At 40.8% G+C, this 12,075-nt stretch overlaps 1 protein-coding gene across 1 annotated transcript; it reads left to right on the top strand.

Moving 5' to 3' along the window:
- The first annotated feature begins 4,206 nt into the window (after window positions 1-4,206).
- On the top strand, window positions 4,207-10,574 carry f11r.1 (F11 receptor, tandem duplicate 1). The gene is made up of 10 exons (XM_076102085.1): window positions 4,207-4,276; window positions 6,865-6,924; window positions 7,650-7,766; window positions 8,156-8,305; window positions 8,423-8,625; window positions 8,747-8,849; window positions 9,138-9,245; window positions 9,513-9,525; window positions 9,678-9,744; window positions 9,892-10,574. Exons 1-10 carry the CDS (start codon window positions 4,225-4,227, stop codon window positions 9,925-9,927), a joined length of 909 nt encoding a protein of 302 aa, XP_075958200.1. The 5' UTR covers window positions 4,207-4,224; the 3' UTR covers window positions 9,928-10,574.
- The last annotated feature ends 1,501 nt before the right edge of the window (window positions 10,575-12,075 follow it).

Raw genomic sequence — 12,075 nt, 5'->3', positions numbered from 1 at the left:
CTGACTGTTTTATTCAATATCTCTTTTTTTTTTGGCAGGAAACTTGGGAGAATGTTCTTCCTTGCCACAGTTTTACTTTTTGGTAAGATCATTTACGGTTTAGAAAATGTGAATAAAGGACTTTTTTTTTCCTGATTTATGTTTCTTCTTATTACATTATGAACGATATTCTCATCTGAGTTCGTTTTTTTTTTAGTGGGTTTATCGAATATCGGATCCTCTCTCTGTGTTATACTACTCATAGGCTTTGCGTCAGCCCAGAAGGTGATTCAGTTGAACTACTGCTCAATAGATGAGCACCTCCTCAGGATGGATTGCAAATACGCGGTACCTGCTGAGTCACCAGAACCGTTTTGCAAGTATACAAACGGTGAGAGACTCTTTGACACCACCGACCCGGACGAGGAGCAGCACGCCCCCTTCAAGAAGCGCGCCAGAGTCCGCATCTTCCCCGGCAACATCTGTCGCCTGCTGTTCAGAAACTTGCCCAAAGGCAAGTCCAACTTCACCTGCAACATCAAACTTGCCGACTCAGCCACGGCGTCCAAAACCTCAGTGGTTGAGAAAAGTAAGCTGCTTGTGCTCGATGGTCATTGTTTACCACAGCTGTCCACATCCTGTGGTTTTTGTTGTTGTTTTTTCACAAAAAGAAGTCATTTGAGTGACTGCCAAACAAAATACTTCCTCCTTCCTGAACCTGCATTATTGTTTTTCTGATTGCAGAGCTCCTCCTCCCATGCTCAGGGTGGAGTGTCCTATTACAGAGCTGCAGTGGCCCACTGCTGACCTTGATGACACTTCCCATGCTGCTGGAATTTCACTGGCTGTGAACGGAGGCGCCAAACTGCTGCACACGTTAACGCTGAGCACCACACACGCTCCGGAAGTTGTGTGTAAGCACAAAGTGCAATGAGTTGAAATGAATACGATATATATTTGGTATGTCACAGGCCTGCTAACTCTTCATCATGCACTCAATACTAAGCACACGTACTGCTGCATACACTTTATACTCTACAGTACTCCCGCATATAAACAGTTATTGAAATGCATTAGAAATCTGTCGGATCCCTGTGGATTTCTAACAGGGCGATGAGTAAAAAGCATGAATGTGACTTAGTCTTCAGCTAAAAGTCTATATTCTGTAATATTTGATATTTACATTCAGTCATTTTTGGGGATTTTATTCAATCTAATGAAAGATATTCAGTCGTAATAACAAGAAAGGGGGGAACTATCTATGCTGCAGCAAATAATGAGAGAGACTTTAAAGAGAGCTGCTTAACCACCGAGCAATTACAATTTTCCCAGCTCAAAAGTGATGCGATGTTGCGCTCCGCCATGTGACGTTATTGCTGAGTATCGTCACTCTTTAAGGTAAGCAATCTATTTGGCCTGACTGAAATCTGTCCCCTGTGTCTTCTTCTTGGCTGCCAAAACGAGGAGGGCAGACAGAGGCGACCTTGTGCCACGCGGGCCCCCAAGTGGAAGATTGCCTTGTGCTAGTCGATAAGAACTGGGCAGGGCAACAGAGATGGCCTTGGCAGGGTTTGATCTCATGACAAGCAGAGAAACAAAAAACTTTTAAACTGTTTTTCACTACTTATGAATGCATGAGCATTAAAGTCTATATTCTATTCTGAGGAGAGGATGTATAAAGTCCCTCCATCATTGCGACAAAGAAAAAAAAAAAAAACACAAACTCAGTTTTTACTTTGCCTTTCACTTGTGCCTGAAACACATGATCCATGTTCAGCCGAGGCTTGTTGTCACACATATACAGTGAGTTTCTGAGCGCTATACGTTTAGTCAGATCCACATGGTTATATTTATACATGGACACTGAATATGCTTTGTATGGTGCAATGTTTTCTCTGATAATGTAAAGGATTTGTACTTGTATGTGTGTATCATAGTTGAATAGGTGGTGTGTAGCCAAAGCACAATCATTTAATTGCACTAAGAGGCACTGCTGTACTATGTACTGTATAATGACAATAAACTGAATTTAAAATGAATGGCATCAAAGAAGAATAATGCTCATTAAAAGGAACTAACCAACCAATTAAATGTGTTTGAGCTCCATCATGCATGTCCACAGTAAGTGTGTGCGTTATGCTGAAGCTGCTGGTGGTGTCCTGTAGAGGGCAGCACTGAGTCGGATTGGATTGGACTTGAAAGTGTCAAAAAAGAAGTAAATGATTGCAGGGGTAACAGTCATGAGGAAATACCAAAGTTCAAAAATATGCAAAGCAGAGTGTTGTGTCCGAGCAGGAATTTTAGCCACGAAATCAATTTAACTGCACACACAGGCTGAAAGAATGCGTCTGTGTTTTTACAAAATCCTGGAAACAATTCACGTTCAAATGAGAGCTGCAATACCACAGCCATCCTCAAAATGTCAAAATGTACAATCTATGTGGGGATTTCTCTGTGCAGAGCAAACGTTTCGTCCGTGTGTTCTGAAACTGTGAGTGTTAATGTGCTGCCAAAACATCCTGCACACTTTGAAACTTGGCTGCTGAGATTTGCTCCCATGAGCACTACAGTGAGCTTTAGACATTCGTGATTGGCTGATAAGGCCTCACAGTTTATCTCAAATATGTTGGCCGGGGTTGAGGGCTCTGTGCAGGCCAGCCAAGATCCTCAACAAACTCAGAGTTACTTTTCTGAGTAGATTTCCCTTTAAGGGCATTGTCATGTTAAGATTTCGCTGAACTGGAAATTAGGAAAAAAAAAAAATGAAAAGCAGTCCCAGAATTTTTTTTAAAAAGCACGCAAAAGTATGTGTCTGTCCCATTTTGTCCACATGGTGTAATCTACACTTACAGAGTCAAAGGATGGAGAGTGACAATATTGTTTCTTGCTGAAGAGTGAACAGACCAACTGTGTAATTAACCCCCAACCTAGTGTTTACATTGTACAGACAAATGAAGTAACTCCTTGCAGACTTGAGTCAGGATGCCTAATCATGTTCTTCCACTCTGCGTTAAGGAGAACTTGTGTCACACATACTGTAGCACTGCTGTTTAGATCGGAGGCATTCCAGACGACTGAGTCATGCACCAGACATTTTCCAACTGAATTACAACACAGGTGAGTGTAAACCCAGGCTATGTTTATATGTGATAATGTCTTTATATTAATGGTGTTATCAAATCAATTAAATCATTGCAATTTACATGCATGTAAAAAGAAACATATAATGTGTTAATGTTGCAAATGTATATCTGCTGTATGTGGAACACTTTAAATTAAATATCAGTCACAATGCATCACATTTACCTCATTGAAGTTTATTCAACCTCGATATGAAATGTTGCATTTTGCATTTATCCACAGTATCACTGTTTCAAATACATTCTTCATGAATGGGTACTGCTGTGCAACTATAACAGATTTTAACTTAATAACTTAAAATAGAGGTCCTATATCTCCAAATAAACAGACACACTGAATGGTAATTTAACCTAATAATGGTTAGTTAATAACAATGATAGTCAAATAATAGTCTTACTGCCATTAATGTCACAGAATTTGTTGTCACTGATTAATAAACATTATAAAATGCACAGCTCACAGCAATAGTTATAACATATTGGTTTATTGTTTTATCACAGATTTATTTGGAGTTTTTAAAAACATAATGTCAATCTCTTCTTGCAGCACACCAGTTTACCTTCTGCTGTGATATCTCAGTGTGCTACATTGTGTGGCGCGTGCACACGATAGAAAACGTGTTTTTCCGAGGCCAAAGACAAGAACTGAAGGAGATTTAACACACGAACATTTTCAATCTGTGTCACAGATGGTGGAGGGTTCAAAGACCTGAACCCAACCAGTCCCGTGTCTGTGTAAATATGATCTGGCTAATAAACGACCGGATTGCCACAGTTTTCTCTCCATGTGAATGTGCTTTCTAGCTCTGCTCTAGTGTGCTCTCAAACCTGTCTTTCCACTCTGTCGTCACGAAGGCACCTGAGAGGATCCTGTTACCGGAAGTCACCGAGCTCGCTGTCACCAGGGCGGACTCCTTCAGGTGAGCGCAGACAAGAAACGTCGACACGGTGAACTCATATTTGGGAACTACAATCACTCGGTTTTTTTGTTCGACACAAGGAAGACTTTTCGGGAATTTCTGTGCCCCTTTTTTTCCAGGAGTAAAGTTAAGAAGGGACGTTGTCGTGTAGCAGGAGAAAAAAAAGAAGCACAAAACTGGTCAACATGCTTGTCAGCTGGTTGGTTTCGGTGGCTTTGTTCTTCACCGCAGCGACAGGTGAGTTGGTTTTGGGCGAAACATTTTTTTTTTAAAGAAAGTCAACGATTGAAAGTAACTGTTGCACAGTCTAACTAAACGACAACAGCAGCAGTAGTGGATATGGTGTCCCTGAACGTTACACGAGATGTTGGGAGCTTTGTTGTTGTCTAATCATTCTCAAATTAATCTCGGGCCTGGTCCTGTAAACCAAATGGTGGCCTGTTGTCCTCGGATCAGGATGACACGGTGAAGTTGACTTTAGTGAGCATGTAATGGGTTCTCCTTTGAAGCCTACAATTCGCAGGAGATTTCCCTTTTTAAAAAAAAAAATGTTTTGTATAATGCCTCTTTAATATAAAATGACCGCAATAGAGCAGAAACGGTAGGCCTGCTTCTGTCCTGAACTCACTCAAATGGGGAAGCTGTGAAAAGACGAGATGTAGTAGTTCCTCCTGTGTAGTCATCTTGTACGTTCATCATGAATTTAGGAAGAGTGCTCTACAAATACATGCGCTTCCACGTTCCTGTACTTGATGGCCTTACACACCTACAGGTAGACAGGGCCACTGTTGGATCAATGATGAGCTCACTGAAGGCCCCCGAAGAGTGGACTTCCACTGCATCCTATTAAGAATCACACAGTACTGTGTGTGTGTGTGTGTTAGTGTCCCACTCACTTATTAGTGCAGTAGCTCCATACATTTGTGTCTCAGTTAAACTCATGCTCTCTCTGAATTTGTGAGATATTTTCTGTGTTCACATATCAAGCTGCCACTCATCACATCATCATGGTATTTGCATTGTTTTCTTTGTGGGTGGATGGACCATTATTTACAGTGAGTAGCCTCTAAATCAGGTCCTGGTTATTGATGACAACGTACTTTTTAAATATTACACACTAATTCTTTACAACAAAACGATGTTGTATCTATCAACTTGCAGCATTACATTCACAGTCTTGACTTGTAAGAGCGTTGGGGTTTTCATGAACATCATGGAATCTACAGTATAATAAGTTCACGTGAGCTAGCTCAAAACACGTTTTAATAACAAGCATTTTTGCACAAGTGACTGACATCATAGGACTCTGTTAGGCCAGACTAGGCCCGGTGTGTTTTGATTAAGTATTCCTTCCATCAGTGCATCTGCAGCACACATTCTACTGTATGAAATGGACCCGGAGGCTGTAAGATTGTTGCACTGAGCAGAGGAATTCACTTACGTGGTTGTAATTGGGTTTCTCCCCAACCTCCCCCCCCCCCAACCCTGAAACTCTCAAAGTATGCAAACAAAGAAGTCACGGAGTGCTCTGGTTTCATTTCACACTGGAGGCTTATCTCCGAACCAAAACTGACTGTGTGGCCTTCTCTCAGCTGGGACGGCCTGTGAGAAACGTCTGCAGGGTGTCGAGGACGCCTGAACGCCATTTAAGTAGCCACAATAAAACCAGTTATCAGAAAGTACGCATTATGTGGATACTCGTATTCATTTAAACTATTTTTTTTACATGTTCCTTTTGTAGTGAATGTGTGTGACGTGTGCAATGAATGACTTTGCACACAGTAGATGATTAACTGGCTCCTGCTGCTCTTCCCTGTAGTTAAAGCTTGTCGGACAACAATGCAGCAGTAGTCAAAAGGTGGAACTCCCAACACTTAGAATAATGGCAGTGCGGTGTAAAGCGAAGTGTTGCAATAATGTATATATTATGTGACTGTAAGTATTAATAATGTAGTCGGTCGTGTCTCTGTTGTAGCACTACTGCCGTGACTGAAAATACCCAGTTTCAGGCTGACTGTTGACAGTTTCACCGGAAGTTTTCTGGCTCAGCGGACAGGAATGAGACTATTTTATTTTCCTCCGCGCCCTGACGGCTTGTGAGCATGCTCCGAGTGTTTGACAGGCGGGTGTGATCGTTACCGTGATGTCATGCGGTTGGCGTCTGAACTATGAGAGCACCTTTCAGTTATTGGTAATGCAGTGCCGGGTCTTTTTACCCCAATGAACACCAATGCAGTTATATTGTGTCGTGCTGCTGCTCACTATTTTAATATTCATTCACCTGCCCATTATTTCCTAAAGTCAATCAAGTTGAATCAGAAATGAATAAAAAGTCTTTTTTTTTTTTTTATTGGCAAATTGATTCATTCAAGCTGCTCATTTTATCCAACAAACTGTTCAAAACTAAGAGTTTAAATAGTTATTATTCATTCAGATATTCAGTTTACCATCACAGAAGATGAAGACGTCTAGTACATATTTACATTTTACAGGTGGAACCAGTAAATCTTTGGCATTTTAAAAACAACTGATTATTAAAACAGTTTCCTGTTAAGTAGTACTGGGAATATTCTTTCTCCTGTCAATCCTCTTTTGACACAAACCTCTTCAATGCAGTCGACGAGTGTACGCGACTCCACTTTTCCGAGCAGAGCTCAGACGTTATTCTCTAATGGAAACTGATGCTGCTCTCCATCCTAACTGCCTCAGTCCTCATGTCTGCTGCAGCTTCATTCAGGATTTTCCTACTTGCGGAATACGCGTTTGTCTTTTAATTTGATGCCAAAGTCTAATTGCATGTTTTCTTGTACTGCGTGTGTGTCCAGGTGTAAGTGGCTTTACAGTCACCACCAGCAACGCAGATGTGCGGGTGAAAGAGAATGACGGTGAGTCCTGAAAATCAGAAATGATTTGAATGTAGAGAAGCCATTGTATGCTGTAATTACGTGTCCCAAAGTCATTAGCTCTGTTTGAAAGAGCGGAGCTGGGAAGGTTGGCTTTGTCTCGTCACTCAATAGGAGTCTATGGCCGTGCAGTAATCCTGCTCACGGCCTTTTATTCTCTCTGTGTGTTGCTTTAAAAAGGAGAACAGAATTGAGAACAGGTAGTATGGAGCTACAGCTACGGCGACTGCATAGGCTCTGCTGCTATATTGTAACTTGCCTGCAACATTCATATCCTCTTTTTAAAGCCTGTGAAACACCAGAGTTAAACAAAGTTAGCTAGTGCACCCACGGCATGCATGTCTTTGTAACACCTTGTATAAACTGTGTAATTTTAAGATGCGTAAATGCCAATGTTTTGATGTTTTTTCCTATTGATTTCCTGTGTTTGTGCTGCATACTGATGCAGAGACGTATCCACACAGCTGAGCAGTAGTGCTGTAGTGTCCTTCAGATATCTTCCCACTGGAGTAAAGAATGCTTGTGATTATGAGTGTTTAGTGAGAAGTTATTTTAAGAAACATGCAGTAAATGTAAGATGGAAAAATAGTTTCAGAATTTTATTTTTTGTGACAATTCTTTTTAAAAATTTATTTCATGTTACACAATGGAAGTGAAAACCTTCACAGTATAGTCGTGTGTTCATTTTGGATGTGACGTTATTTCAGGGACTGACCTCACATGCTCGCATTCAGCCGACTTCGGTGCAGACGCCAGAGTCGAGTGGAAGTTTAAGAACCTGAAAGGCTCACAGGCGTATGTGATTTTTAATGGGGTACCAACAAGTAAGTAGATGCACAATCTTGTTATTTGCCTCCTTCTGTAGCATGTTGATGAATGTCTTTGTTTTTTTTTCCACAAAGAAGTTTTAGATTTGTATCCTGTTTGCCTGTCTCTCTGTTAGAATAATATTGAGAAAACTAATTTAAAAGATTGTAATGACCTTTGGTGTAAAGTTGGATAAAGACAGAACTTATCAGTGTTAGTAACACAGCACCAACAGCAGCGGCACCTTTTTATAAAGCCTTTTAGTCTTTTTGCCCGTAACTCCTGAGGTGTAGAAGAAGAAGAAAAAAAGTCTCTATCTCCTGGATTCCTTCCCTGTCCAACCCAGTATCCATGGAGGCACTGCCCATGCATACATATTTTGAATATTTTGAACGCTCCTCCACAGCGCCATATTCCAAACGGGTGACGATGTACGGTACTAATCTGAGATTCTCCAAAGTGACCCGTGAGGACAACGGCATGTACGACTGCGAGGTGTCCAGCAGCACCAGTGCTAGCCAGTTTGGGGAGGTCAGGTTGAAGATGACTGTTCTGGGTAAGGATCCCAGACTCGTGGCCCTGCCATAAAATATACGTTTGTGTACTGTTATGGAGGTTTGTGTATTACTGCACATGTAGAGACCCGTTGAAAACTCAATGCCATGTCCCACAGTGCCTTCAGCTGTGCCCCTATCACGGGTCCCCACCTCGGTGACCACGGGCAGGACGACCAAGCTTACCTGCCACGACAGCGTCGGCTCGCCTCCGTCCAAATACAAGTGGTTCAAAGATGGCGTCCTCCTGCCCGCTGAACCCAGCAAGATTGCTGCCTTCAAAAATGCAACCTACAAGCTAGACACGGATACCGGCAACCTGGTCAGCTAAAACCTATTACTTTGCACCAGCTCTGCTGTGACAGTTACTGTCCCCTTGGTCTTTAAAATTAAATATATATTATGATTAAATATATATATATACACCCTGTCTGTCTCTTCAGGAGTTTACCTCTACAACCAAGATGGACTCGGGTCAGTACGTCTGTGAGGCGTTCAACGACGCTGGTCCTCCTCAGCGCTCTAAAGCCTTTAAGATGGAAGTCCGTAAGTACTCTTCTCTTTCAAAACATGCTTCAGCCTAAGCTTCAAATGCAAGAGGCAGTCATCTCTAAACCAGTTCCAGCCGCTGCGTGCCAACACCTGAAGGCTAGTAAACGGGTTTGGCAGCATCGAAGGAGCCAATAGAAACTGTAATGCTCTTCATTATGACACTACTTTTGTTTTCATTTTTCCTTTGATCAGTTCTAGAGTTTGATTCTTCAGTTTTTGCCACACCCTGGTGTTTGACTGTAATTCAGCTGATGAACCTGGAATTGTGACGTTTCCTTTAAGGTGACGTCAACGTTGGAGGAATTGTTGCTGGGGTAATCGTGGCTCTGCTGCTAGTGGGCCTGCTGGTATTTGGCGTTTGGTATGCCCACAAGAAAGGATATCTGCCCAGTGAGTTTTCTACATTATATTAAAATCATTTACATGTGATCATCAATATTCTGATATTCATAGTTGACGTTACCGGAGACCGAGAAGGTTGTCAAGTCCCCCACATGGTCGGCAAACAGTTTATTGAAAAAGCAACATTTTGGTGGTAAACTCGCTACAAGGCAACGTCTTTATACTACTGGCCACAAGCTGAAACAACCAAAACATGAGTCAAATCACTTTTGCACGTTATCCCTCTGACGTTGTTTTCCTTTCTTACCTTTACAGAGAAGACTGAAAGGTGAGAGGATTTTCTTTCTTTTTTTAATACTTTCTAGACTTTAGCAGATGATCTATCGACTGACTTCACACTATTCCCTCAGTGAAATGCAGGTCTGACTGGTCTGCTCTCCCTGTGACTCACTCAACATGTTGTTTTTATTCTCCCTGCAGCAAACCAAAGCCCAGCGTGGTCTACCAGCCCGCATCCTCACTGTACAGTGGTGGTGACGATGAAGACGTGAGTATGAGTGTTGTTGTTGTTCCAAGATATTTATATCATATTCAGGCGTGCTTGATGTTAGTTAAGGACAGGCTATAGTACTTAGTTTGGTGTTTTTTTTTAGTTCAGACTGAGAGTTCTGATGTTTGATATTTTTGCTTTCAGGGGGAATTCAAACAGAAGTCGTCGTTCGTGGTATAGTCTTCATCAACGACGGGAGATCACCTCGCTTTTAAACGTCTCTCGGCATGGGATTTTCCTCAAGTCTTTCTTTTGATTTGCTCCTAAGTTGCAGTTTGTATAGACCAGTGTGATTGTTGACCTGAACCGTCTACTTTAGTGTCTCAGATGCATTGACGGTTATGAGCCCTCTTCCATATGTCGATATTATTTTAATGGCATGAGATGCGACTACTAGAGACCCCCTTTAGCCTCCGACATGTTTCCATCGTTTTCTTTGCAGCGTGTGTTTCTGTGTGATTCAGATTTTTCTGTGCTTCCGAGTGCTACGGAAGTTTATTTTATTTTTTATTTTGACCAAGTTGATGCATCTGCATGTACACATATCAAATCAAATGGAGTGCTGATACTCACAGTACTAGTAATAAAGGAAATCCAGGTAAATTAACTTATTTTAGAAGGAAATTGTACTCATGAGTACAGCTTGATAAAAGCTTTTCAAAGACACAACTCTTATCAGTCTGTATGTAAGCTGAACCATTGAAGGAGCTTGTATATCAAAAATGGATCATTGGTTGAGTGTTTTTCTTTTTTAACAAACTACAAAATTGTTGTAATGTACAATATTTTTTTTATTCCTATTAAAGTTTTCTTTTGTAAATACAAAACTGTTTTCACATTTATTATTTAGAACAATTTTAAAAACTGTTTTCTCTGAGCGTCCTGACATTAACAGGAATCTCTACTCCTGCTTGTGTGATCAACATTTTAGGTGCACATTCTCTTCTACACATCATTTCTAGTTGATCTAGTGGTATGTGTCTGGTATGTTGTCTGGACATCATTTTTTTAAACCTCTGAACCACACTGGCCAAGCGAATTGGTGTTTAACTCAGTGAAGACTGACAATTCAGTAAACGTCAAAAGCGAGGTGTTAAACACGTTTTTAAATGATTACCAGCCTCTTCATAAAGCATCGTGTGCAGCCTTATCGTTATGATTAATTCCCCACACTGTTGTGACACGATGGTCCTAATATTAGTTCCCTCTACCTCCAGACACTAAAGTTATTCATGTGTTACCTTTGACATCCACAAATTCTCAGGCCATATATTGAAGTGGTTTGATAAGGTCAGACATCAATCATGCGCTAATCTAATCATTCAGGTACAATATTTACAATGGGGAAACCATTTTTCAAGTTTTCTACATTGCTTGACCTTTCCTTTGTAGAAAATAGAGCTGATGGATCGGCTGATGATTGTAACTTTGCCTTATGTATTGGTTAATAAAATGTTAAACTGAGTCTGCTGTTGTGACCGGTAATATTCAGCTGTGCATAGACACAGTTGAGCTACAGTGTCAAATGTTTATTTTTGCCACTTCAGTTTTTTCATTTTTCTGTGTCAAGAAAATGATCCTTTTCCCTGGCTGCAAATAAGAGAGAGTGAGTGCTTATTGTACTTGATTAAAAATATCATATGACAAAGGCTCCGCAAAACTAACAAAAAAATGCAAATGCCGACAGACCAAAAGTATATTACTGACAACTGCAGCTGGACTCCTACAGCTTCACTGCACATTTGAATTGGCTGTAAATCAAGTACAAATACATCATCTAGACTCCACATGCTGCATATTGTCAACACCCTGTTATGTACATACAGTATATAGACCACTATTATGACATTGAGAACACATGTATGTATAAATTGACAAACGTGAAGTTTACAACTGTCTTGCAAATTGCCGGAGGACCCAGTTAACCCAGTAATATTGACTGTGTTCAATTAACACGAGAGTGCAATATTCCCATTAATTTCAATAATGCAATTAGACACTTATATGACCCACAACAATGTTATCAGTTAAGGGAAAATAACTGTTTTTCTGGTACCCAGCTCATATGAAACTGTAAACGCAAAGATGGGACAGTTTACTACAATAAGTTATGGGCAATAAGGCCAGGTTCTGCCAGTCGTGATCTCACCACAAACGCATTTTCAAAATAAAATGCATATTCAACTGAATAGGCAATCTAAGTAGATACAAAATCAAAACAAATATATATATTTTTTAATGTAAAAATGTAATATAGTGACATGTTTACAAAGTTTGACGCCCATAAGTTGCTGTGGCAACTGAGGATGGCGTTGCTGCTCTCTTTCC

This window comes from Anarhichas minor, unplaced genomic scaffold (genome assembly GCF_050575085.1).
Source record: "Anarhichas minor isolate MPS153535 unplaced genomic scaffold, ASM5057508v1 ptg000027l, whole genome shotgun sequence".
NCBI lineage: Eukaryota > Metazoa > Chordata > Actinopteri > Perciformes > Anarhichadidae > Anarhichas > Anarhichas minor.
Note: the sequence above shows the minus strand (reverse complement) of the source record. Positions and strands in the feature narration are given on the sequence as shown.